This window comes from Coregonus clupeaformis, chromosome 5, assembly GCF_020615455.1.
Source record: "Coregonus clupeaformis isolate EN_2021a chromosome 5, ASM2061545v1, whole genome shotgun sequence".
In the NCBI taxonomy this organism is placed as follows: Eukaryota; Metazoa; Chordata; class Actinopteri; order Salmoniformes; family Salmonidae; genus Coregonus; species Coregonus clupeaformis.
The window spans coordinates 32798631-32820992 of NC_059196.1; the positions used below are offsets into that span (position 1 = coordinate 32798631).

General features: G+C 50.9%; 1 protein-coding gene across 4 annotated transcripts in view; it reads right to left on the reverse strand.

Moving 5' to 3' along the window:
- Positions 1-909: 909 nt before the first annotated feature.
- The window catches only part of LOC121566895 (SPRY domain-containing SOCS box protein 4-like), a 70774-nt gene continuing 49321 nt past the window's right edge, over positions 910-22362 (reverse strand). For all 4 annotated transcript variants that reach the window (XM_041876805.2, XM_041876802.2, XM_041876803.2 and 1 more), the window contains one exon: positions 910-2724. In XM_041876805.2, the coding sequence (XP_041732739.1) occupies positions 2597-2724 (128 nt within the window). In that variant the 3' untranslated portion in view covers positions 910-2596. The remainder of the gene's footprint in view (positions 2725-22362) is intronic.

Sequence of the window (22362 nt, forward strand, 5' to 3'; positions counted from 1 at the left end):
TTATATCCCAGCCAACTGTATAGATCAGAGGTCAATTGTAATCAGCATAGTAGTGCAGCTGCCACAACAAACTGTAAAGAAACAGGGTGTATGGGTGTATCAAGGATAAGCCCCTTTTAAACAGATCAAGGCCAGGGATGATATTTTAAACATATTTGATTTCCAATGCCTGGTTTTAGCCTCACACACTGATGGGGCCCAGCATCATGCCCCGAAACACTTTCTCATCCTGTCCTTCAAATCCTCACTTCTCAACCTGCATTTCAGCACTAAAGCCTTCGCCGGAGATCCATGTGGTATAACACAAGCTTATTTACCCTTATGGTAATGGATAGGTAAATATGGCCCTGCAAGATCATCCTTAGCAAGCCTTCCTATAGAGGGAGTAGCATGATTGTAACCATTTAGGGACATTTTTCCTTCCCTACAACCGCACTCACCACTTCCGTCAAATCATCTAATCAGGGCCACTTTGCTGTTCCTTGGCTCTCTCACACACACTAAAAGGAGAGAGCATGCACTTGTCCTGGTGTGATTTTTATACAGTATGATCTCCAGACATATTTATGCGGTAAAACATTAAATGGGTTTTCTGAACAGTCAGGAAAGGAAAGCTGCTTTGACTGAACTTCGATCACATAACAGGCTTTGTTCTCTGTTCAAAGCCTGCCTGCCCGCCCCATGGGAAATCAGGTTCAGAAAACATTACTTTCTGACTAAAAATCAAATACAGGCAGCCAACTACAGCAGCATATTTTAAATCCCAGTTAGAGAAATGAATTACTATATTTTTGGTTCAAAGGCTTAGTGTTGTGAAGGTGCTGGGAAGCATTGCGACTTCCCTTCATTTGGATGACACTGGCATGCTGAGGTGACAGTCGGTCCAACTGGACAAAAAACACCAGCATGTTTGGTTTAGCTTTTTATTCACATTTAAAAGATGCTCATTGCAGCACATTCCTCGATCAGTCTCTCAGCGAGACTTCCTGTCTCACACGGGTCACTTCCTGTTCGGCAAATAGATCTTAATACCATAGAAAACAAATCAGAAATAAACAAAAGCCTCAGTCATAGAAACAGAAAACATATTTAAAAAAGGAATATCACCATCAGGATAAGAACGGAAGGAGTGAGAAAAAAAAAAAGCAGCATGTACATTTTTTAAAAACAATCTCCTGTGACAGAGGTGTCGTGTGCTTTCTCTGCGCAGGCACATAAACAGTAATAGCGGATTGGCCCTCCAATCATCCTCAATCAGCTTTAACACACACTGACTGACAACATCCCAGGGTATGTCCACAATGGCACCCTATCCCTACATAGTGCACTCCTCCTGATCAGGCTGATCAAACGCAGTGCACTCCTCCTGATCAGGCTGATCAAACGCAGTGCACTCCTCCTGATCAGGCTGATCAAACGCAGTGCACTCCTCCTGATCAGGCTGATCAAACGCAGTGCACTCCTGATCAGGCTGATCAAACGCAGTGCACTCCTTCTGATCAGGCTGATCAAACGCAGTGCACTCCTTCTGATCAGGCTGATCAAACGCAGTGCACTCCTTCTGATCAGGCTGATCAAACGCAGTGCACTCCTTCTGATCAGGCTGATCAAACGCAGTGCACTCCTTCTGATCAGGCTGATCAAACGCAGTGCACTCCTTCTGATCAGGCTGATCAAACGCAGTGCACTCCTTCTGATCAGGCTGATCAAACGCAGTGCACTCCTTCTGATCAGGCTGATCAAACGTAGTGCACTATGTAGGGAATAGGGTGCCATTTTGGACGCAGCCGCAGTCACTCACCCAGAGACATAATGGAAGCCTGGATCCAATGAAACCCACTGATAAATAAAGAGAGACTGCCAGTTGAGAGGGAGGTGTAGTGCAGCAGGAGACTAAAGAGAGATGAGGGCTGTAGTGTCGCCAAACTCAGTGGGGTTAGAGTGGGTCTGACTGATGTCTTGGGGTGCCTGTTGCGGAGCAAGGCTGACACGCACCAACCCACACATGCATAAAAACTCACACCACTCACATACACTCTGAAAACAGCCCCTCTGAGCATGAGCGAGTGTTTGCATATGCATGCATTCAAGGATGTTCGCATGCCTGTGTGTTTTCCATCCTCTAAATCCATGTGGCTAGGGGGCTGGTGAGTCTCAGTGGAGCCTGCTATAGGGTCTAAATATAAATATCTACATGTTCAGAGAGGCTTCCAGAGAGTCTGTATAGATGTACAGTAACTATGTATGGATGGCTATATGCATCATCCCAAAACGCCCTGTTCCTCCAGGACCATGTTCTAGAAGCTCCCACACTATAGACCCAACACTTCTGCTACTGTCCAGTCTCAAACCCATCTCCCTCCTTTCTGTCTGTCCATCATTCCATCATAGCAGTGAGCAAATAAAAAAAATAACATGTTAAAAACGGACACAAATCCTAAAAGGAAACTCGGAACTCCTTCATAGGCTTCCTCCTGACCATCATCATTATCCTCAGTAGATGTCCAATGGTTCAAGGTTCAATTGTTTGGGGTTGACCGTAGTGAAATGTAGCTGCCGTCAAGCAGTCATTCATTGTCCTGGTGGGTGTGTGGGGTCACTGGTACTGGAGGTAGTTCTTGAGGGTCTCTGGCAGAGGGAGGGTGTCTATCTGGTTTATTCGGTCCCGCCCCAGAGCCAGCCTGGCCACTCGCCTGCACAGGTCCATCAGGGGGAGGGGCTCCGCTGTGACAAACAGGAGAGAAGAGAGGACATTAATAACAGGGTCAAAAAAGGTATGTTTACATACATTTACAGATTTAATAGACACCATTTCAGAGGGTCTGGAAATGACTGCATTTAATATAAGTGTAGACTGAGCAATATGATATCATCCTCAGAAGGGCTTTTAAGTGCATTTGTTTGTGTCAGAGATCTTCCCACACAGAGAAACTTTGATATTGAGAGTGCCCTTCACAGACTTCCGCTTTACTGTTCCACCCGCTGTGACTATCTGTTTGTACTGGACTCACAGAGCAGACACTCACCTGAGCACCCGGTGTGAAGGTGATGCTCAGGGGCTCACCACACACAGTCTCCCTCACTAAAGTACACACACAATTTGCTGAGTCACTGGCCACATGGCTTGGAATAGACGGGGTGGACGGTGTCAAGGGGGACCCTAGGGAATCTTCTAAATGGACTGGTGCCCTTGTAGCTATGTGACTACTAGACAACACACAGTAAGACATATAGACACACACTAACATTGGCCTCTCCTATACTATACACTAAGATGTTTCCATAGGAAGAATGTGATACCAAAGCAGGCTTGCTGGCAGGCTGGCTTGCTGGTACTTGACATGATCTATTGCACAATTTCAACATCACATAATGAATGTTCTTAAAACGAACAGAGATCCAAAATAAACTTGCAAAGTGTTGGATTGAGTCAACAACTTCCAAGAAACAGACTACAATAAAGCATAGGCCTTAGACACACACACACACACACAGACAAATATACACGCACTTCCAGATGTCAACTTTTAGGACACTGCCTGCCTATCTGACTCACTAACAGTCTAACCAGGTCACATGGTCACATCCTCCACCTCACTTCCTGTGCAGACAGTGATTGTGGGAGATGGATGGATGTAATCTCCTGCCTGCATGTTTCTTCTGCTTGTCTGACTCTGTGGTTATATGTTATATGGGTGTAAGACAGTCATAGGGTGTGTGAATGTGAAAGGGGATGGGCACCACCTGGAGGATGTAAACTCTTCACTTCCTGTTAGAGAGCCTGGTTATTTTAGGTGACCTCTGAACTCAGTGGTGAAAGGTACCTGCACACACATGGTTCACACACTGGTGTGTCATTACCTAGGCTTACTAAAGCAAGATGTTCAGCTCACTGTAGCCATGTGTGTCATGAACACACACGGCAAGCCTATTAACATGGAGAGCCATAGTTGAGTCAATTGAGAGAGGAACAGTAACATAGCATGTTATTCAGTAGAATTATGGGAATTGCATAGGAGGGATGATTATGATAATTATGATGCTGCTGCTGCTTCCTGGAAACTGTCCAATCGCCCAGCTAGTGTGCCCTCTCCCTGAGTTGCTGCTGGCGACAAGTGGTCCCATCAAACAGCGGGAATCTGAGCAGGAGCCTGCTATTGTCTGCTGTCAATCAACTGTCTAGCTGAGCTATCAGACTCCACACTGCTCCGGTGAGTGTAGGTGTGTGTGTGTGTGTGTGTGTGTGTGTGTTTGCAGGTTGAGGACTGTTTGTGTGTGTGCGAGCATGGAGAAACATGTATGGTGCTCATCTCTTGGGAATCATGCTTAGTTTGAAATGGTCTTCAGAAAGAAAAAGGTGGAGAAACACAGACGACATACACTTACAGTGAGGGAAAAAAGTATTTGATCCCCTGCTGAGTTTGTACGTTTGCCCACTGACAAATAAATTATCAGTCTATAATTTTAATGGTAGGTTTATTTGAACAGTGAGAGACAGAAGAACAACAACAAAATCCAGAAAAACGCATGTCAAAAATGTTATAAATTGATTTGCATTTTAATGAGGGAAATAAGTATTTGACCCCTCTGCAAAACATGCCTTTGTGATTGCCAACAAGGGTTTTGCCACCAAGTACTGAGGTCAGACGTTTCTTGTAGTTAAGGTAACTTTTAGCAACTGTGGTTAGCTGTTTCCAATGTTATTTCACGCTTAAGAGTACCTGTAATTGAGCCAGCTAGCTGCCACCTTCAGCTGTTTTTCTAACCTCATTATCATTAACGTTAGGTGGTTGGTAGTTGCTGTACTTAATTTCGGCTACTGATTGCAGTCTGCCAGTTTGGCTTTATACATAGCTTGGGCTTTGTCGAGTAAGGCTTAAACTATGTATTTAGATTGTAGTTAGGTACTATAGGTAGGCATCGTGGGCTGTATATTATTAAGTAGTATAGGTAGGCATCGTGGGCTGTTGTGGGTAGCTGTTGTGTAGTTATTGTAGGTTACTTTTGTATTCGGCGGTGCCGGATGTAGTGCGAAGCTAGCTAGCTAACTCACCTCCTGGATTAGCTGGCGAGTTGCTATTAGCAACGGTTGCAACTAAAAACAATATCCTTTTAGCCAGCTACATTCGTTCGCAGCGACGCCGTTTTTCAAACAAAGTCAACACAGTAGCCATTGCTAGCCAGCCAACACTACCAGCAGGCTGTGGTAGCTAAATACAATATCTTTGTGCTAGCTACCCAACGTTTAATCGTTGCTGCGTTATGAAAGGTAAGCTTGGCTTCTTATATGGTGTTGAGTTAAGCTTAAACCATGTATTTAGATTGTAGGTAGGTATTGTAGTTTGGTATTATAGGTAGCTTACTCAGGTAGTTATTGAAGGTTATTGTAGGTAATTATTGTAGGTAAGGACTGTATTCGGCGGACTCGCGAAGCACGAGGCTAGCCTACCCACTACTTGGACCAACAAAGCTAGCTAGCTAGCGGGTAGCTACTGGTAACTTTTTGCAACTATGGTTAATTGTTTCCAATGTTATTTCATGCTTAAGAGTACCTGTGATTGAGCCAGCTAGCTGCTACCATTCAGCTGTTTTTCTAACCTCATCCGAGGCATTAACGTTAGGTGGTTGGTAGCTGCTGTACTTAATTACAGCTACTGATAACAGTCTGCTGTAGTTTACAACAATTCTAATTTCTAAAGTGGAAGTTGGGAGAGTTTTACTCGGGTGGTTCAGTGAAACAATTATAGTTTCTGAGGTGGAAGTTGGGAGAGTTATATATATATATTTTTTTGGTGAGGGAGGCCTGCTCTCTCCTTTCCCTGATGTTTAGTTCATTTCATCCCGATCTCCTCTGCATTATTGTAGCCATCTGCTGCAGCCTGTCAACTATGCCTCTGCCTATCCCTGTTCTCTCCTCTCCGCACAGGCTACACAAACGCCTCACACCGCGTGGCTGCTGCCTCTCTAACCTGGTGGTCCCTGCACGCACCACACACCTGGAGTTCCAGGTCTCAGGCAGCCTCTGGAACTGCCGTTCTGCTGCCAACAAGGCTGACTTCATCCCAGCCTATGCCACCCTCCAGTCCCTCGACTTCCTGGCACTGACGGAAACATGGATTACCACTGAAAACACTGCTACTCCTACTGCTCTCTCCTCGTCTGACCATGTGTTCTCGCATACCCCGAGAGCATCTGGTCAGAGGGGTGGTGGCACAGGAATCCTCATCTCTCCCAAGTGGTCATTCTCAATTTTTCCCCTAACCCATCTGTCTATCTCCTCATTTGAATTCCACGCTGTCACAGTCACTAGCCCATTTAAGCTTAATATCCTTGTCATCTATCGCCCTCCAGGTTCCCTTGGAGAGTTCATCAATGAGCTTGACGCCTTGATAAGTTCCTTTCCTGAGGATGGCTCACCCTTCACAGTCTTGGGGGATTTCAACCTCCCCACGTCTACATTTGACTCATTTCTCTCTGCCTCCTCCTTTCCACTCCTCTCCTCTTTTGACCTCACCCTCTCACCATCCCCCCCACTCACAAGGCAGGCAATACGCTTGACTTCATCTTTACTAGATGTTGCTCTTCTACTAATCTCACTGCAACTCCCCTCCATGTCTCCGACCACTACTTTGTATCCTTTTCTCTCTCGCTCTCCTCCAACACTACTCACTCTGCCCCTACACAGATGGTAACGCGCCGCCGCAACCTTCGCTCTCTCTCTCCCACTACTCTCTCCTCTTCCATCCTATCATCTCTTCCCTCTGCTCAATCCTTCTCCCTCCAATCTCCTGATTCTGCCTCCTCAACCCTCCTCTCCTCCCTTTCTGCATCCTTTCATGACTCCCTGTGTCCCCTATCCTCCCGGCCGGCTCGGTCCTCCCCTCCAGCTCTGTGGCTTGATGACTCATTGCGAGCTCACAGAACAGAGCTCCGGGCAGCTGAGCGGAAATGGAAGAAAACTAAACTCCCTGCCGACCTGGCATCTTTTCACTCCCTCCTCTCTACATTTTCTTCATCTGTTTCTGCTGCTAAGGCCACTTTCTACCACTAAATTCCAAGCATCTGCCTCTAACCCTAGGAAGCTCTTTGCCACATTCTCCTCACTGCTGAATCCTCCCCCCCCCCTCCTCCCTCTCTGTAGATGACTTTGTCAACCACTTTGAAAAGAAGGTTGACGACATCCGATCCTCGTTTGTTAAGTCTAATGACACTGCTGGTCCTGCTCACACTGCCCTACCCTATGCTTTGACTTCTTTCTCCCCTCTCTCTCCAGATAAAATCTTGCGACTAGTGACTGCAGGCCGCCCAACAACCTGCCCGCTTGACCCCATCCCCTCCTCTCTTCTCCAGACCATCTCCGGTGACCTTCTCCCCTACCTCACCTCGCTGATCAACTCATCCTTGACCGCTGGCCATGTCCCTTCCGTCTTCAAGAGAGCGAGAGTTGCACCCCTTCTCAAAAAACCAACACTCGATCCCACTGATGTCAACAACTACAGACCAGTATCCCTTCTTTCTTTTCTTTCCAAAACTATTGAGCGTGCCGTCTTTAGCCAACTCTCTTGCTATCTCTCTCAGAATGACCTTCTTGATCCAAACCAGTCAGGTTTCAGGACTGGTCATTCAACTGAGACTGCTCTTCTCTGTGTCACGGAGGCTCTCCCGCACTGCTAAAGCTAACTCTCTCTCCTCTGCTCTTGTCCTTCTAGACCTGTCTGCTGCCTTTGATACAGTGAACCATCAGGTCCTCCTCTCCACCCTCTCCGAGCTGGGCATCTCCGGCGCGGCTCACTCCTGGATTGCGTCCTACCTGACCGGTCGCTCCTACCAAGTGGCGTGGCGAGAAGCTGTCTCCGCACCACGTGCTCTCACCACTGGTGTCCCCAGGGCTCAGTTCTAGGCCCTCTCCTTTTCTCCCTATACACCAAGTCACTTGGCTCTGTCATATCCTCACATGGCCTCTCCTATCATTGCTACGCTGACGATACACAACTAATCTTCTCCTTTCCCCCTTCTGATAACCAGGTGGCGAATCGCATCTCTGCATGTCTGGCCGACATATCAGTATGGATGACGGATCACCACCTCAAGCTGAACCCTGGCAAGACGGAGCTGCTCTTCCTCCCGGGGAAGGACTGCCCGTTCCATGATCTCGCCATCACGGTTGACAACTCCGTTGTGTCCCTCCTCCCAGAGTGCGAAGAGCCTTGGCGTGACCCTGGACAACACCCTGTCGTTCTCCGCCAACATCAAGGCGGTGACCCGATCCTGCAGGTTCATGCTCTACAACATTCGGAGAGTACGACCCTGCCTTACACAGGAAGCGGCACAGGTCCTAATCCAGGCACTTGTCATCTCCCGTCTGGATTACTGCAACTCGCTGTTGGCTGGGCTCCCTGCCTGTGCCATTAAACCCCTACAACTCATCCAGAATGCCGCAGCCCGTCTGGTGTTCAACCTTCCCAAGTTCTCTCACGTCACCCCCCTCCTCCGCACACTCCACTGGCTTCCAGTTGAAGCTCGCATCCGTTACAAGACCATGGTGCTTGCCTATGGAGCAGTGAGGGGAACGGCACCTCCGTACCTTCAGGCTCTGATCAGTCCCTACACCCAGGCGAGGGCATTGCGTTCATCCACCTCTGGCCTGCTGGCTCCCCTTCCTCTGCGGAAGCATAGTTCCCGCTCAGCCCAGTCAAAGCTGTTCGCTGCTCTGGCACCCCAATGGTGGAACAAGCTCCCTCACGACGCCAGGACAGCGGAGTCACTCACCACCTTCCGGAGAAATTTGAAACCCCACCTCTTTAAGGAACACCTGGGATAGGATAAAGTAGTCCTTCTACCCCCCCAAAAAAAAAAATAGTATAATTGTAAAGTGGTTATCCCACTGGCTATAGGGTGAATGCACCAATTTGTAGTCGCTCTGGATAAGAGCGTCTGCTAAATGACGTAAATGTGCCCTTGAGCAAGGCACTTAACCCTAATTGCTCCTGTAAGTCGCTCTGGATAAGAGCGTCTGCTAAATTACTAAAATGTAAAATGTAAATGTAGTTGGCCACCAGGTTTGCACACATCTCAGGAGGGATTTTGTCCCCCTCATCTTTGCAGATCTTCTCTAAGTCATTAAGGTTTCGAGGCTAACGTTTGGCAACTCGAACCTTCAGCTCCTTCCACAGATTTTCTATGGGATTAAGGTCTGGAGACTGGCTAGGCCACTCCAGGACCTTAATGTGCTTCTTCTTGAGCCACTCCTTTGTTGCCTTGGCTGTGTGTTTTGGGTCATTGTCATGCTGGAATACCCATCCACAACCCATTTTCAATGCCCTGGCTGAGGGAAGGAGGTTCTCACCCAAGATTTGACGGTACATGGCCCCGTCCATCGTCCCTTTGATGCAGTGAAGTTGTCCAGTCCCCTTAGCAGAAAAACACCCCCAAAGCATAATGTTTCCAACTCCATGTTTGACGGTGGGGATGGTGTTCTTGGGGTCATAGGCAGCATTCCTCCTCCTCCAAACACGGCGAGTTGAGTTGATGCCAAAGAGCTTGATTTTGGTTTCATCTGACCACAACACTTTCACCCAGTTCTCCTCTGAATCATTCAGATGTTCATTGGCAAACTTCAGACGGGCATGTATATGTGCTTTCTTGAGCAGGGGGACCTTGTGGGCGCTGCAGGATTTCAGTCCTTCACGGCGTAGTGTGTTACCAATTGTTTTGAGGGGGGGAGCAGGGGAGAAAGAGGGGGGCAGGGAGGAGGAGAGAAAGAGGGAGCATGGGGGGGAAGAGGGAGCATGGGGGGGGAGAGGGAGCAGGGGAGGGGGAGAGGCATTCGGGAGGGGGAAGAAAGAGGGAGTCGGGAGAAAGAGGGAGCAGGGAGAAAGAGGGAGCAGGGAGGGAGGGAGAGAAAGAGGGAGCAGGGAGGGAGGGAGAAAGAGGGAGCAGGGAGGGAGGGAGAAAGAGGGGGGGAGAAAGGGGGAGCAGGGAGGGAGGGAGAAAGAGGGAGCAGGGAGGGGAGAGAAAGAGGGAGCAGGGAGGGGGAGAGAAAGAGGGAGCAGGGGGGAGAAAGAGGGAGCAGGGAGAAAGAGGGACCAGGGAGGGAGGGAGAAAGAGGGAGCAGGGAGGGAGGGTGAAAGAGGGAGCAGGGAGGGAGGGAGAAAGAGGGAGCAGGGAGGGGGGAAGGGGTAGCAGGGAGAAAGAGGGAGCAGGGAGGGGGGAGAAAGAGGGAGCATGGGGGGGAAAGAGGGAGCATGGGGGGAGAGGGAGCAGGGGAGGGGGGAGAAAGAGGGAGCAGGAAGGGGGGAGAGGCATTCGGGAGGGGGAAGAAAGAGGGAGTCGGGAGAAAGAGGGAGCAGGGAGAAAGAGGGAGCAGGGAGGGAGGAGAAAGAGGGAGCAGGGAGGGAGGGAGAAAGAGGGAGCAGGGAGGGAGGGAGAAAGAGGGGGGGGAGAAAGGGGGAGCAGGGAGGGAGGGAGAAAGAGGGAGCAGGGAGGGGGAGAGAAAGAGGGAGCATGGGGGGGGAGAAAGAGGGAGCATGGGGGGGAAAGAGGGAGCATGGGGGGGGAGAGGAGCAGGGGAGGGGGGAGAAAGAGGGAGCAGGGAGGGAGGGAGAAGAGGGGGGGGAGAAAGGGGGAGCAGGGAGGGAGGGAGAAAGAGGGAGCAGGGAGGGGGAGAGAAAGAGGGAGCATGGGGGGAAAGAGGGAGCATGGGGGGGAGAGGGAGCAGGGGAGGGGGGAGAAAGAGGGAGCAGGAAGGGGGGGGAGAGGCATTCGGGAGGGGGGAAGAAAGAGGGAGTCGGGAGAAAGAGGGAGAAAGAGGGAGCAGGGAGGGAGGGAGAAAGAGGGAGCAGGGAGGGAGGGAGAAAGAGGGAGCAGGGAGGGAGGGAGAAAGAGGGGGGAGAAAGGGGGAGCAGGGAGGGAGGGAGAAAGAGGGAGCAGGGAGGGGAGAGAAAGAGGGAGCAGGGAGGGGAGAGAAAGAGGAGCAGGGAGGGGGAGAGAAAGAGGGAGCAGGGAGAAAGAGGGAGCAGGGGGGGAGAAAGAGGGAGCAGGGAGAAAGAGGGAGCAGGGAGGGAGGGAGAAAGAGGGAGCAGGGAGGGAGGGAGAAAGAGGGGAGCAGGAAGGGGGGAAGGGGTAGCAGGGAGAAAGAGGGAGCAGGGAGGGGGGGAGAAAGAGGGAGCATGGGGGGGGAAAGAGGGAGCATGGGGGGAGAGGGAGCAGGGGAGGGGGGAGAAAGAGGGAGCAGGAAGGGGGGGGAGAGGCATTCGGGAGGGGGAAGAAAGAGGGAGTCGGGAGAAAGAGGGAGCAGGGAGGGAGGGAGAAAGAGGGAGCAGGGAGGGAGGGAGAAAGAGGGAGCAGGGAGGGAGGGAGAAAGAGGGGGGGAGAAAGGGGGAGCAGGGAGGGAGGGAGAAAGAGGGAGCAGGGAGGGGGAGAGAAGAGGGAGCATGGGGGGAAAGAGGGAGCATGGGGGGGAGAGGGAGCTGGGGAGGGGGGAGAAAGAGGGAGCAGGAAGGGGGGGGAGAGGCATTCGGGAGGGGGAAGAAAGAGGGAGTCGGGAGAAAGAGGGAGCAGGGAGAAAGAGGGAGCAGGGAGGGAGGGAGAAAGAGGGAGCAGGGAGGGAGGGAGAAAGAGGGAGCAGGGAGGGAGGGAGAAAGAGGGGGGGAGAAAGGGGGAGCAGGGAGGGAGGGAGAAAGAGGGAGCAGGGAGGGGGGAGAGAAAGAGGGGAGCAGGGAGGGGGAGAGAAAGAGGGAGCAGGGAGAAAGAGGGAGCAGGGGGGAGAAAGAGGGAGCAGGGAGAAAGAGGGAGCAGGGAGGGAGGGAGAAAGAGGGAGCAGGGAGGGAGGGAGAAAGAGGGAGCAGGGAGGGAGGGAGAAAGAGGGGGGAGAAAGGGGGAGCAGGGAGGGAGGGAGAAAGAGGGAGCAGGGAGGGGGAGAGAAAGAGGGAGCAGGGAGGGGGAGAGAAAGAGGGAGCAGGGAGGGGGAGAGAAAGAGGGAGCAGGGAGAAAGAGGGAGCAGGGGGGAGAAAGAGGGAGCAGGGAGAAAGAGGGAGCAGGGAGGGAGGGAGAAAGAGGGAGTAGGGAGGGAGGGAGAAAGAGGGAGCAGGAAGGGGGGGGAAGGGGTAGCAGGGAGAAAGAGGGAGCAGGGAGGGGGGGAGAAAGAGGGAGCATGGGGGGAAAGAGGGAGCATGGGGGGGGAGAGGGAGCAGAAAGGGGGGATAAAGAGGGAGCAGCAAGGGGGGGGTAGAGGCATTCGGGAGGGGGAAGAAAGAGGGAGTCGGGAGAAAGAGGGAGCAGGGAGAAAGAGGGAGCAGGGAGGGAGGGAGAAAGAGGGGGAGAAAGGGGGAGCAGGGAGGGAGGGAGAAAGAGGGAGCAGGGAGGGGAGAGAAAGAGGGAGCATGGGGGGGGAAAGAGGGAGCATGGGGGGGAGAGGGAGCAGGGGAGGGGGAGAAAGAGGGAGCAGGAAGGGGGGGAGGCATTCGTGAGGGGGGTTAGAAAGAGGGAGTCGGGAGAAAGAGGGAGCAGGGAGGGAGGGAGAAAGAGGGAGCAGGGAGGGAGGGAGAAAGAGGGAGCAGGGAGGGAGGGAGAAAGAGGGGGGGGGAGAAAGGGGGAGCAGGGAGGGAGGGAGAAAGAGGGAGCAGGGAGGGGGAGAGAAAGAGGGAGCAGGGAGGGGGAGAGAAAGAGGGAGCAGGGAGAAAGAGGGAGCAGGGGGGAGAAAGAGGGAGCAGGGAGAAAGAGGGAGCAGGGAGGGAGGGAGAAAGAGGGAGAAGGGAGGGAGGGAGAAAGAGGGAGCAGGGAGGGAGGGAGAAAGAGGGGGGGAGAAAGGGGGAGCAGGGAGGGAGGGAGAAAGAGGGAGCAGGGAGGGGGAGAGAAAGAGGGAGCAGGGAGGGGGAGAGAAAGAGGGAGCAGGGAGAAAGAGGGAGCAGGGGGGAGAAAGAGGGAGCAGGGAGGGAGGGAGAGGGAGGGAGCAGGAGGGGGGGGAAGGGGTAGCAGGGAGAAAGAGGGAGCAGGGAGGGGGGGAGAAAGAGGGAGCAGGGAGGGAGGGAGAAAGAGGGAGCAGGGAGGGAGGGAGAAAGAGGGGGGGAGAAAGGGGGGAGCAGGGAGGGAGGGAGAAAGAGGGAGCAGGGAGGGGAGAGAGAGAGAGGGAGCAGGAGGGGAGAGAAAGAGGGAGCAGGGAGAAAGAGGGAGCAGGGAGAAAGAGGGACCAGGGAGGGAGGGGAGAAAGAGGGAGTAGGGAGGGAGGGAGAAAGAGGGAGCAGGAAGGGGGGGAAGGGGTAGCAGGGAGAAAGAGGGAGCAGGGAGGGGGGAGAAAGAGGGAGCATGGGGGGGAAAGAGGGAGCATGGGGGGGAGAGGGAGCAGGGGAGGGGGGTAGAGGCATTCGGGAGGGGAAGAAAGAGGGAGTCGGGAGAAAGAGGGAGCAGGGAGAAAGAGGGAGCAGGGAGGGAGGGAGAAAGAGGGAGCAGGGAGGGAGGAGAAAGAGCGGGGGGAGAAAGGGGGAGCAGGGAGGAGGGAGAAAGAGGGAGCAGGGAGGGGGAGAGAAAGAGGGAGCATGGGGGGCGAAAGAGGGAGCATGGGGGGGAGAGGGAGCAGGGAGGGGGGAGAAAGAGGGATTAGGAAGGGGGGAGAGGCATTCGGGAGGGGGAAGAAAGAGGGAGTCGGGAGAAAGAGGGAGCAGGGAGGGAGGGAGAAAGAGGGAGCAGGGAGGGAGGGAGAAAGAGGGGGGGAGAAAAGGGGGAGCAGGGAGGGAGGGAGAAAGAGGGAGCAGGGAGGGGGAGAGAAAGAGGGAGCAGGGAGGGGGAGAGAAAGAGGGAGCAGGGAGAAAGAGGGAGCAGGGGGGGAAAGAGGGAGCAGGGAGAAAGAGGGAGCAGGGAGGGAGGGAGAAAGAGGGAGAAGGGAGGGAGGGAGAAAGAGGGAGCAGGGAGGGAGGGAGAAAGAGGGGGGGAGAAAGGGGGAGCAGGGAGGGAGGGAGAAAGAGGGAGCAGGGAGGGGAGAGAAAGAGGGAGCAGGGAGGGGGAGAGAAAGAGGAGCAGGGAGAAAGAGGGAGCAGGGGGGAGAAAGAGGGAGCAGGGAGAAAGAGGGAGCAGGGAGGGAGGGAGAAAGAGGGAGCAGGGAGGGAGGGAGAAAGAGGGAGCAGGGAGGGAGGGAGAAAGAGGGAGCAGGAAGGGGGGAAGGGGTAGCAGGGAGAAAGAGGGAGCATGGGGGGAAGAGGGAGCATGGGGGGGGAGAGGGAGCAGGGGAGGGGGGAGAAAGAGGGAGCAGGAAGGGGGAGAAAGAGGGAGCAGGGAGGGGGGAGAAAGAGGGAGCAGGGAGGGGGAGAAAGAGGAGCAGGGAGGGGGGAGAAAGGGGAGCAGGGGAGAAAGAGGGAGCAGGGAGGGGGAGAAAGAGGGAGCAGGGAGAAAGAGAGGAGCAGGGGGGAGAAAGAGGGAGCAGGGGGGAGAAAGAGGGAGCAGGGAGGGGGAGAGAAAGAGGGAGCAGGGAGGAGGAGAGAAAGAGGGAGCAGGAAGGGGGGGAGAGGGAGCAGGGAGGGGGGGGGGGGGGGGGGAGAGAAAGAGTGAGAAGTGAGGGGAATTTGGGACAGCAGTGAGAAGAAAGCAGATTGTCTGACGCATCGAGGTGCAACAGGTTGGTGCCTTTCACTGACGTACACCATCCTCCAGGGTATTTCAGAGCTACTGGATGCAAGTGACCCAAAAAGAGTGTGTGTGTGTGTGTGTGTGTGTGTGTGTGTGTGTGTGTGTGTGTGTGTGTGTGTGTGTGTGTGTGTGTGTGTTCAAAACACAACCCAATTGTGTCATATCAGGAGACGAGCATTAAGAAGGTACACATGACCAAAAGTATGTGGACACCTGCTCGACAAACATCTCATACCAAAATCATGAGCATTAATATGGCGTTGGTCCCCCATTTGCTGCTTTAACAGCCTCCACTCTTCTGGGAAGGCTTTCCACTAGATGTTGGAACATTGCTGCAGGGACTTGCATTAGTGAGGTTGGGCACTGATGTTGGATGATTAGGCCAGGCTTGCAGTCAGCGTTCCAATTATTTGCAAAGATGTTCGATGGGGTTGAGGTCAGGGCTCTGTGCAGGCCAGTCAAGTTAATCCACACCAATCTCGACAAACCATTTCTGTATGGACCTCGCGTTGTGCGCGGGTGTATTGTCATGCTGAAACAGCAAAGGGATTTCCCCAAACTGTTGCCACAAGCACATAATCAACTAGAATGTCATCGTATGCTGTAGCGTTAAGATTTCCCTTTACTGGAACTAACCAGACCATTATTCCTCCTCCACCAAACTTTACAGTTGGCACTATGCATTGGGGCAGGTAGCTTTCTCCTGGCATCCGCCAAACCCAGACTTGTTCGTCGGGCTGCCAGATGGTGAAGCGTGATTCATCACTCCAGAGAACGCGTTTCCACTGCTCCAGAGTCCAATGGCGGCAAGCTTTTCACCACTCCAGCCGACGCTTGGCATTGCGCTTGGTGATCTTAGGTTTGTGTGCGGCTGCTCGGCCATGGAAACCCATTTCATGAAGCTCCCGACGAATAGTTATTGTGCTGATGTTGCTTCCAGAGGCAGTTTGGAACTCGGTAGTGAGTGTTGCAACCGAGGACAGATTATTTTTACGCGCTATGCACTTCAGCACTCGGCGGTCCCGATCTGTGAGCTTTTGTGGCCTACCACTTTGCGGCTGAGCCGTTGTTGCTCCTAGATGTTTCCGCTTCACAATAACTGCACTTACAGTTGACCGGGGCAGCTCTAGCAGGTCAGAGATTTGACAAACTCACTTGTTGGAAAGGTGGCATCCTATGACGGTGCCACGTTGAAAGTCATGGAGCTCTTCAGTACTACTGCCAATGTTTATGTATGGAGATTGCATGGCTGTGTGCTCGATTTTATACACCCGTCAGCAACGGGTGTGGCTGAAATAGCCGAATCCACTAATTTGAAGGGGTGTCCACATACATTATATTTACAGAAGTATCTTGATCCTGCTGTCCCAATTTCTTCTCCCGCTCTCTACATCTTTGTCTCGGATCAATCTCTCCCTCCATCTCTCATTTCCTCTCAGACTCACAATCAGTCTTTGCGTGCAGCCAGGAGAGATGCCAATGGACCTGATGTCAGGATATTCAGTGTGGAACATGGACTTGTTGACTCCAGACTCAGAGCTTATCTAATCAATATGGAGAACTGTGTCAGTGGAGATGGATAACATCTCAAACTGTGCACCAGTTCCAATGACCACCTCATGATTGGGAGTGGGAGTGTGTGTGTGTGTGTGATGTAAATGTATAAAAATACCCACTTATTATGGCAAGAGCGTGTGTGTGTGACACAAATGTGTAAAATGACCATCTTGTGACAAGACGTGTGTGTGTGACGTCAATGTATAAAATGAGCACCTCATCCTGACAAGGAATGTATGCGTGACCGATTTTTCCAGTAAGTATGCATGGGAAAGTACGTACAACAGTGACTATGCAGTAGTGGAGCGTTTCTGAGTCTAATTCACTGACCAATCCTCAAGAGAACATCACAGGAGAGTGAGAGAAAGAGAACGAATGGAAACAGCGGTGAGAAAGAGAGAGAGAGAGAGGGAGAAAGAGTGAGAGCAAGAGGAAGGGCAAGCCTCAGCCTCTCTCAAATTGGAAATGTCAGTGTCCAAATTGAATCATTGACTTGAGCTAAATCCAATTGCTCACTGAACTAACTGACACCAGTCGTCCGTTGGCTCTTTATTACCAGACAGAACCAAATGACCCAGCCACTGATCCCCAGGCAGAACCAAATGACCCAGCCACTGATCCCCAGGCAGAACCAAATGATCCAGCCACTGATCCCCAGACAGAACCAAATGATCCAGCCACTGATCCCCAGACAGAACCAAATGACCCAGCCACTGATCCCCAGACAGAACCAAATGATCCAGCCACTGATCCCCAGACAGAACCAAATGATCCAATCCCTGATCCCTAGACAGAACCAAATGATCCAATCCCTGATCCCCAGACAGAACCAAATGATCCAATCCCTGATCCCCAGACAGAACCAAATTATCCTGCCACTGATCCCCAGACAGAAGCAAATGATCCAGTCCATTTAGCCACTGATCCCCAGACAAAAGCAAATGATCCAGTCCATTTAGCCACTGATCCCCAGACAGAAGCAAATGATCCAGTCCATTTAGCCACTGATCCCCAGACAAAAGCAAATGATCCAGTCCATTTAGCCACTGATCCCCAGACAGAACCAAATGATCCAGTCCATTTAGCCACCGATCCCCAGCCAGTTGGTAGCTCAGTTGGTAGAGCATGGCGTTTGCAACGCCAGGGTTGTGGGTTCGATTCCCATGGGGGGAGTAATGTATGCACTAACTGTAAGTCGCTCTGGATAAGAGCGTCTGCTAAATGACTAAAATGTAAATGTAAATGTAGAACCAAATGATCCAGTCCATTTAGCCACTGATCCCTGCAGTGCCCCTATACACTAGTCCTCAGCATAATAAAGCCTGTTATACCCTGATTACACTCACAGCCCAATCACAGACCATACTGGCACACAAACACTTTCGAAAAGTCTGTACCTAGTTATGAGCATTATGAGAATGAGAGCTATTGTCTGAGTATCTATTCAGAGACATTGAGTCAGAGATGCTCTAAAGAACTGTATCAGAAAGGGTTCATACCTCTGCAAGACATTGAGTACGGTTACAATACGATTATTGTGGATAGTCAAATTAATATAATAGTTTAAAACGTTTACATGCTTTGTAAGAAGAAAGATTTCCCTAATATTCCTGTTTACATGGACACATCTGAAATCAGGCTACGTGATGGGACTTAAATAAATGCAGTAAATCACCAATCAAAATAAACTTTCTACCACAGTGACAATGTTATTTCTGCAAAGCCTATTTGATTCCAAGTTCGGACATATAACTTTTGTATGTGAAAACTATTTCTAAGATGCATACTTTCAGTTTTTCCAAACTCACTTCACTCGCGCATAAGAGGGAGGCTTGAGCTATCTGGTGCTGGCACGTACGCAGCTCAAATACACCACTGGAACACCGATTAAGCTGTTTACATGTCCTAATAATTGCTCAGAAAACCAGGTGTTTTAATCGGCGTATGCTTACTTATGATTTTGACCTTACAGCGATTAAAATAAAAAGAGTAAGGTGTTTACATGACTATTGACATACTCTGCCTACTAACATAATCAGTTTAATATCGAATTATTAGGGTTCATGTAAACATACTCACTGTCTGTGAATCTATTCTCCACACTTTCAGGAGACACACAGCAGAGTTTCATGGCTCCAAACAAGAGGAGCCCTCCATTCCCAGCCAAGATGAACCAGCCCCAGCCAACACGCCACCCCCAGCCTAAATCTCCCTCCCCAAGCCAGCACTTACTGTACCGTCTCCTCTCCCCATTCAGCTAAACGGTTTCTACGGCAACTCTCCGCCATGATCAGAAGTGTAAATATTGAAGCAGGGATTTGAGGATAAACAAAAGAGAGTGGGAGAGAGCGAGTGAGAAAGAGCCAGCGTGAAATGGTGTGCATTTGTAACGGAGGTTTTGCAAAGTGCTCACCTCTTGTTATTCTCTTGTTTAGCTGTGAATGAGTTTGGTTGCTGGTAGCCTGCCTGTGGCTGTAGTGTTGCGTTTTGTGTTGTGCCATTTTGTTATGGGAAGAACAACAGCGCTATAAGAATATAGCTAGCAGGACAGCCTGCTCCCCACTCTCCTATTGTTTTCTATTTACAGGCTTTAGGGAGCAACAGAAACACTAAAGAAATCGATAAAGCTTCTATCAGTGTGAAAGTCATGTGGAGAAGAAACTATGTGTTCGATGAGAAAGACCGGATCAGAGAATTGCATTAACTGTGTGTAAAGGGACAATTTTGAGAGAGGGATGGAAAAGTGGAGGGACATCTATTTTCTCTCTTCACACTATTTTATTGCAAGAGAGAAAGAGAAGACTCCTTTACCACAGTGCGTCTAAAACGGAAACATGGAAAAGCTACCTTGAGGAATACGAGCCAATGCCTGGCATCTCAGAGTATGCATACTAATATATTGTCTACATTTTCCTGTGTGTTACATGGGGATGTTGCCCCATTTCCACAGCATAATTAAGCAATGAGGCCAGAGGGGGTGTGGTAAGGGCTGTTCTCAGGCACGACTCGCATATATCACAAACCCCTAAGGTGCCTTATTGCTATTATAAACTGGTTACTAAGATAAATGGAACAGCAAACAAGTATTTCTGCATCAGACCAGTGGTATATTGTCTGATATTATAATAATAATAATATGCCATTTAGCAGACGCTTTTATCCAAAGCGACTTACAGTCATGCGTGCATACATTTTTGTGTATGGGTGGTCCCGGGGATCGAACCCACTACCTTGGCGTTACAAGCGCCGTGCTCTACCAGCTGAGCTACAGAGGACCCGTCTGTGCTAGCTGTTTTGCTAACATAGACTGGAATATGTTCTGGGATTCATCCAATGGCATTGAGGAGTACACCACCTCAGTCACCGGCTTCATCAATTAGTGCATCGACGATGTCGTCCCCACAGTGACCGTACGTACATATCCCAACCAGAAGCCATAGATTACAGGCAATATCCGCACCGAGCTAAAGAGCTGCCGCTTTCAAGGAGTGGGACACTAATCCGGACACTTATAAGAAATCCCGCTATGCCCTCAGACGAACCATCAAACAGGCAAAGCGTCAATACAGAACTAAGATTGAATCCTACTACACTGGCTCTGACGCTCGTCGGATATGGCAGGACTTGCAAACTATTACGGACTACAAAAGGGAAACCCAGCCACGAGCTGCCCAGTGACGTGAGCCTACCAGACGAGCTAAATGCCCTTTATGCTCGCTTCGAGGCAAGCAAAACTGAAACATGCATGAGAGCACCAGCTGTTCCGGACGACTGTGTGATCACGCTCTCCGTAGCCGATGTGAGCAAGACCTTTAAACAGGTAAATATTCACAAGGCCGCGGGGCCAGATTACCAGGACGTGTTCTCAGAGCATGCGCTGACCAACTGGCAAGTGCCTTCACTGATATTTTCAACCTATCCCTGACCGAGTCTGTAATACCTACATGTTTCAAGCAGACCACCATAGTCCCTGTGCCCAAGAAAGCAAAGGTAACCTGCCTAAATGACTACCGCCCCGTAGCACTCATGTCGGTAGCCATGAAGTGCTTTGAAAGGCTGGTCATGACTCACATCAACACCATCATCCCGGAAACCCACTCCAATCCGCTTACCGCCCCAACAGATCCACGGATGACGCAATCTCAATCGCACTCCACACTGCCCTTTCCCACCTGGACAAAAGGAACACCTATGTGAGAATGCTGTTCATTGACTACAGCTCAGTGTTCAACACCATAGTGCCCACAAAGCCCATCACTAAGCTAAGGACCCTGGGACTAAACACCTCCCTCTGCAAATGGATCCTGGACTTCCTGACGGTCCGCCCCCAGGTGGTAAGGGTAGGCAACAACACATCTGCCACGCTAATCCTCAACACGGGGGCCCCTCAGGTGTGCGTGCTTAGTCCCCTCCTGTACTCCCTGTTCACCCACAACTGCGTGGCCAAGCACGACTCAAACACCATCATTAAGTTTGCTGACGACACAACAGTGGTAGGCCTGATCACTGACAATGATGGGACAGCCTATAGGCAGGTCGTCAGAGACCTGGAAGTGTGGTGCCAGGATAACAACCTCTCAGTCAAGGTGTGCAATACAAAAGGAGCTGATCGTAGACTACAGGAAAAGGAGGGCCGAACACGCCCCCATTCACATCGACGGGGCTGTAGTGGAGCGGGTCGAGAGTTTCAAGTTCCTTGGTGTCCACATCACCAACAAACTATCATGGTCCAAACACACCAAGACAGTCGTGAAGAGGGCACGACAACACCTTTTCCCCCTCAGGAGATTTGGAATGGGTCCCCAGATCCACAAAAGTTTGACAGCTGCACCATTGAGAGCATCCTGACTGGTTGCATCACCGCCTGGTATGGCAACTGCTCGGCATCCGACCGTAAGGCGCTACAGAGGGTAGTGCGTACGTCCCAGTAAATCACTGGGGCCAAGCTTCCTGCCATCCAGGACCTATGTACTAGGCGGTGTCAGAGAAAGGCCAACAAATTGTCAAAGACTCCAGTCACCCAAGTCTTAGACAGTTCTCTCTGCTACCGCATGGCAAGCGGTACCGGAGCACCAAGTCTAGGTCCAAAAGGCTCCTTAACAGCTTCTACCCCCAAGCCTCAAGACTGGTGAACAATTAATCCAATGGCCACCCGGACTATTTACATTGACCTCCCCCCTTTGTTTTTACACTGCTGCTACTCGCTGTTTATCATCTATGCATAGTCACTTTACCCCTACCTACATGTACAAAATACCTTGACTAACCTGTACCCCCGCACATTGACTCTGTACCGTTACCACCTGTATATAGCCTCGTTATTGTTACAGTGAGGGAAAAAAGTATTTGATCCCCTGCTGATTTTGTACGTTTGCCCACTGACAAACAAATGATCAGTCTATAATTTTAATGGTAGGTTTATTTGAACAGTGAGAGACAGAAGAACAACAACAAAATCCAGAAAAACGCATGTCAAAAATTTTATAAATTGATTTGCATTTTAATGAGGGAAATAAGTAGTTGACCCCTCTGCAAAACTTTACTTAGTACTTGGTGGCAAAATCCTTGTTGGCAATCAGAGGTCAGACGTTTCTTGTGGTTGGCCACCAGGTTTGCACACATCTCAGGAGGGATTTTGTCCCCCTCCTCTTTGCAGATCTTCTCTAAGGCATTAAGGTTTCGAGGCTGACGTTTGGCAACTCGAACCTTCAGCTCCCTCCACAGATTTTCTATGGGATTAAGGTCTGGAGACTGGCTAGGCCACTCCAGGACCTTAATGTGCTTCTTCTTGAGACACTCCTTTGTTGCCTTGGCCGTGTGTTTTGGGTCATTGTCATGCTGGAATACCCATCCACGACCCATTTTCAATGCCCTGGCTGAGGGAAGGAGGTTCTCACCCAAGATTAGACGGTACATGGCCCCGTCCATCGTCCCTTTGATGCTGTGAAGTTGTCCTGTCCCCTTAGCAGAAAAACACCCCAAAGCATAATGTTTCCAACTCCATGTTTGATGGTGGGGATGGTGTTCTTGGGGTCATAGGCAGCATTCCTCCTCCTCCAAACACGGCGAGTTGAGTTGATGCCAAAGAGCTCGATTTTGGTCTCATCTGACCACAACACTATCACCCAGTTCTCCTCTGAATCATTCAGATGTTCATTGGCAAACTTCAGATGGGCATGTACAGTGGGA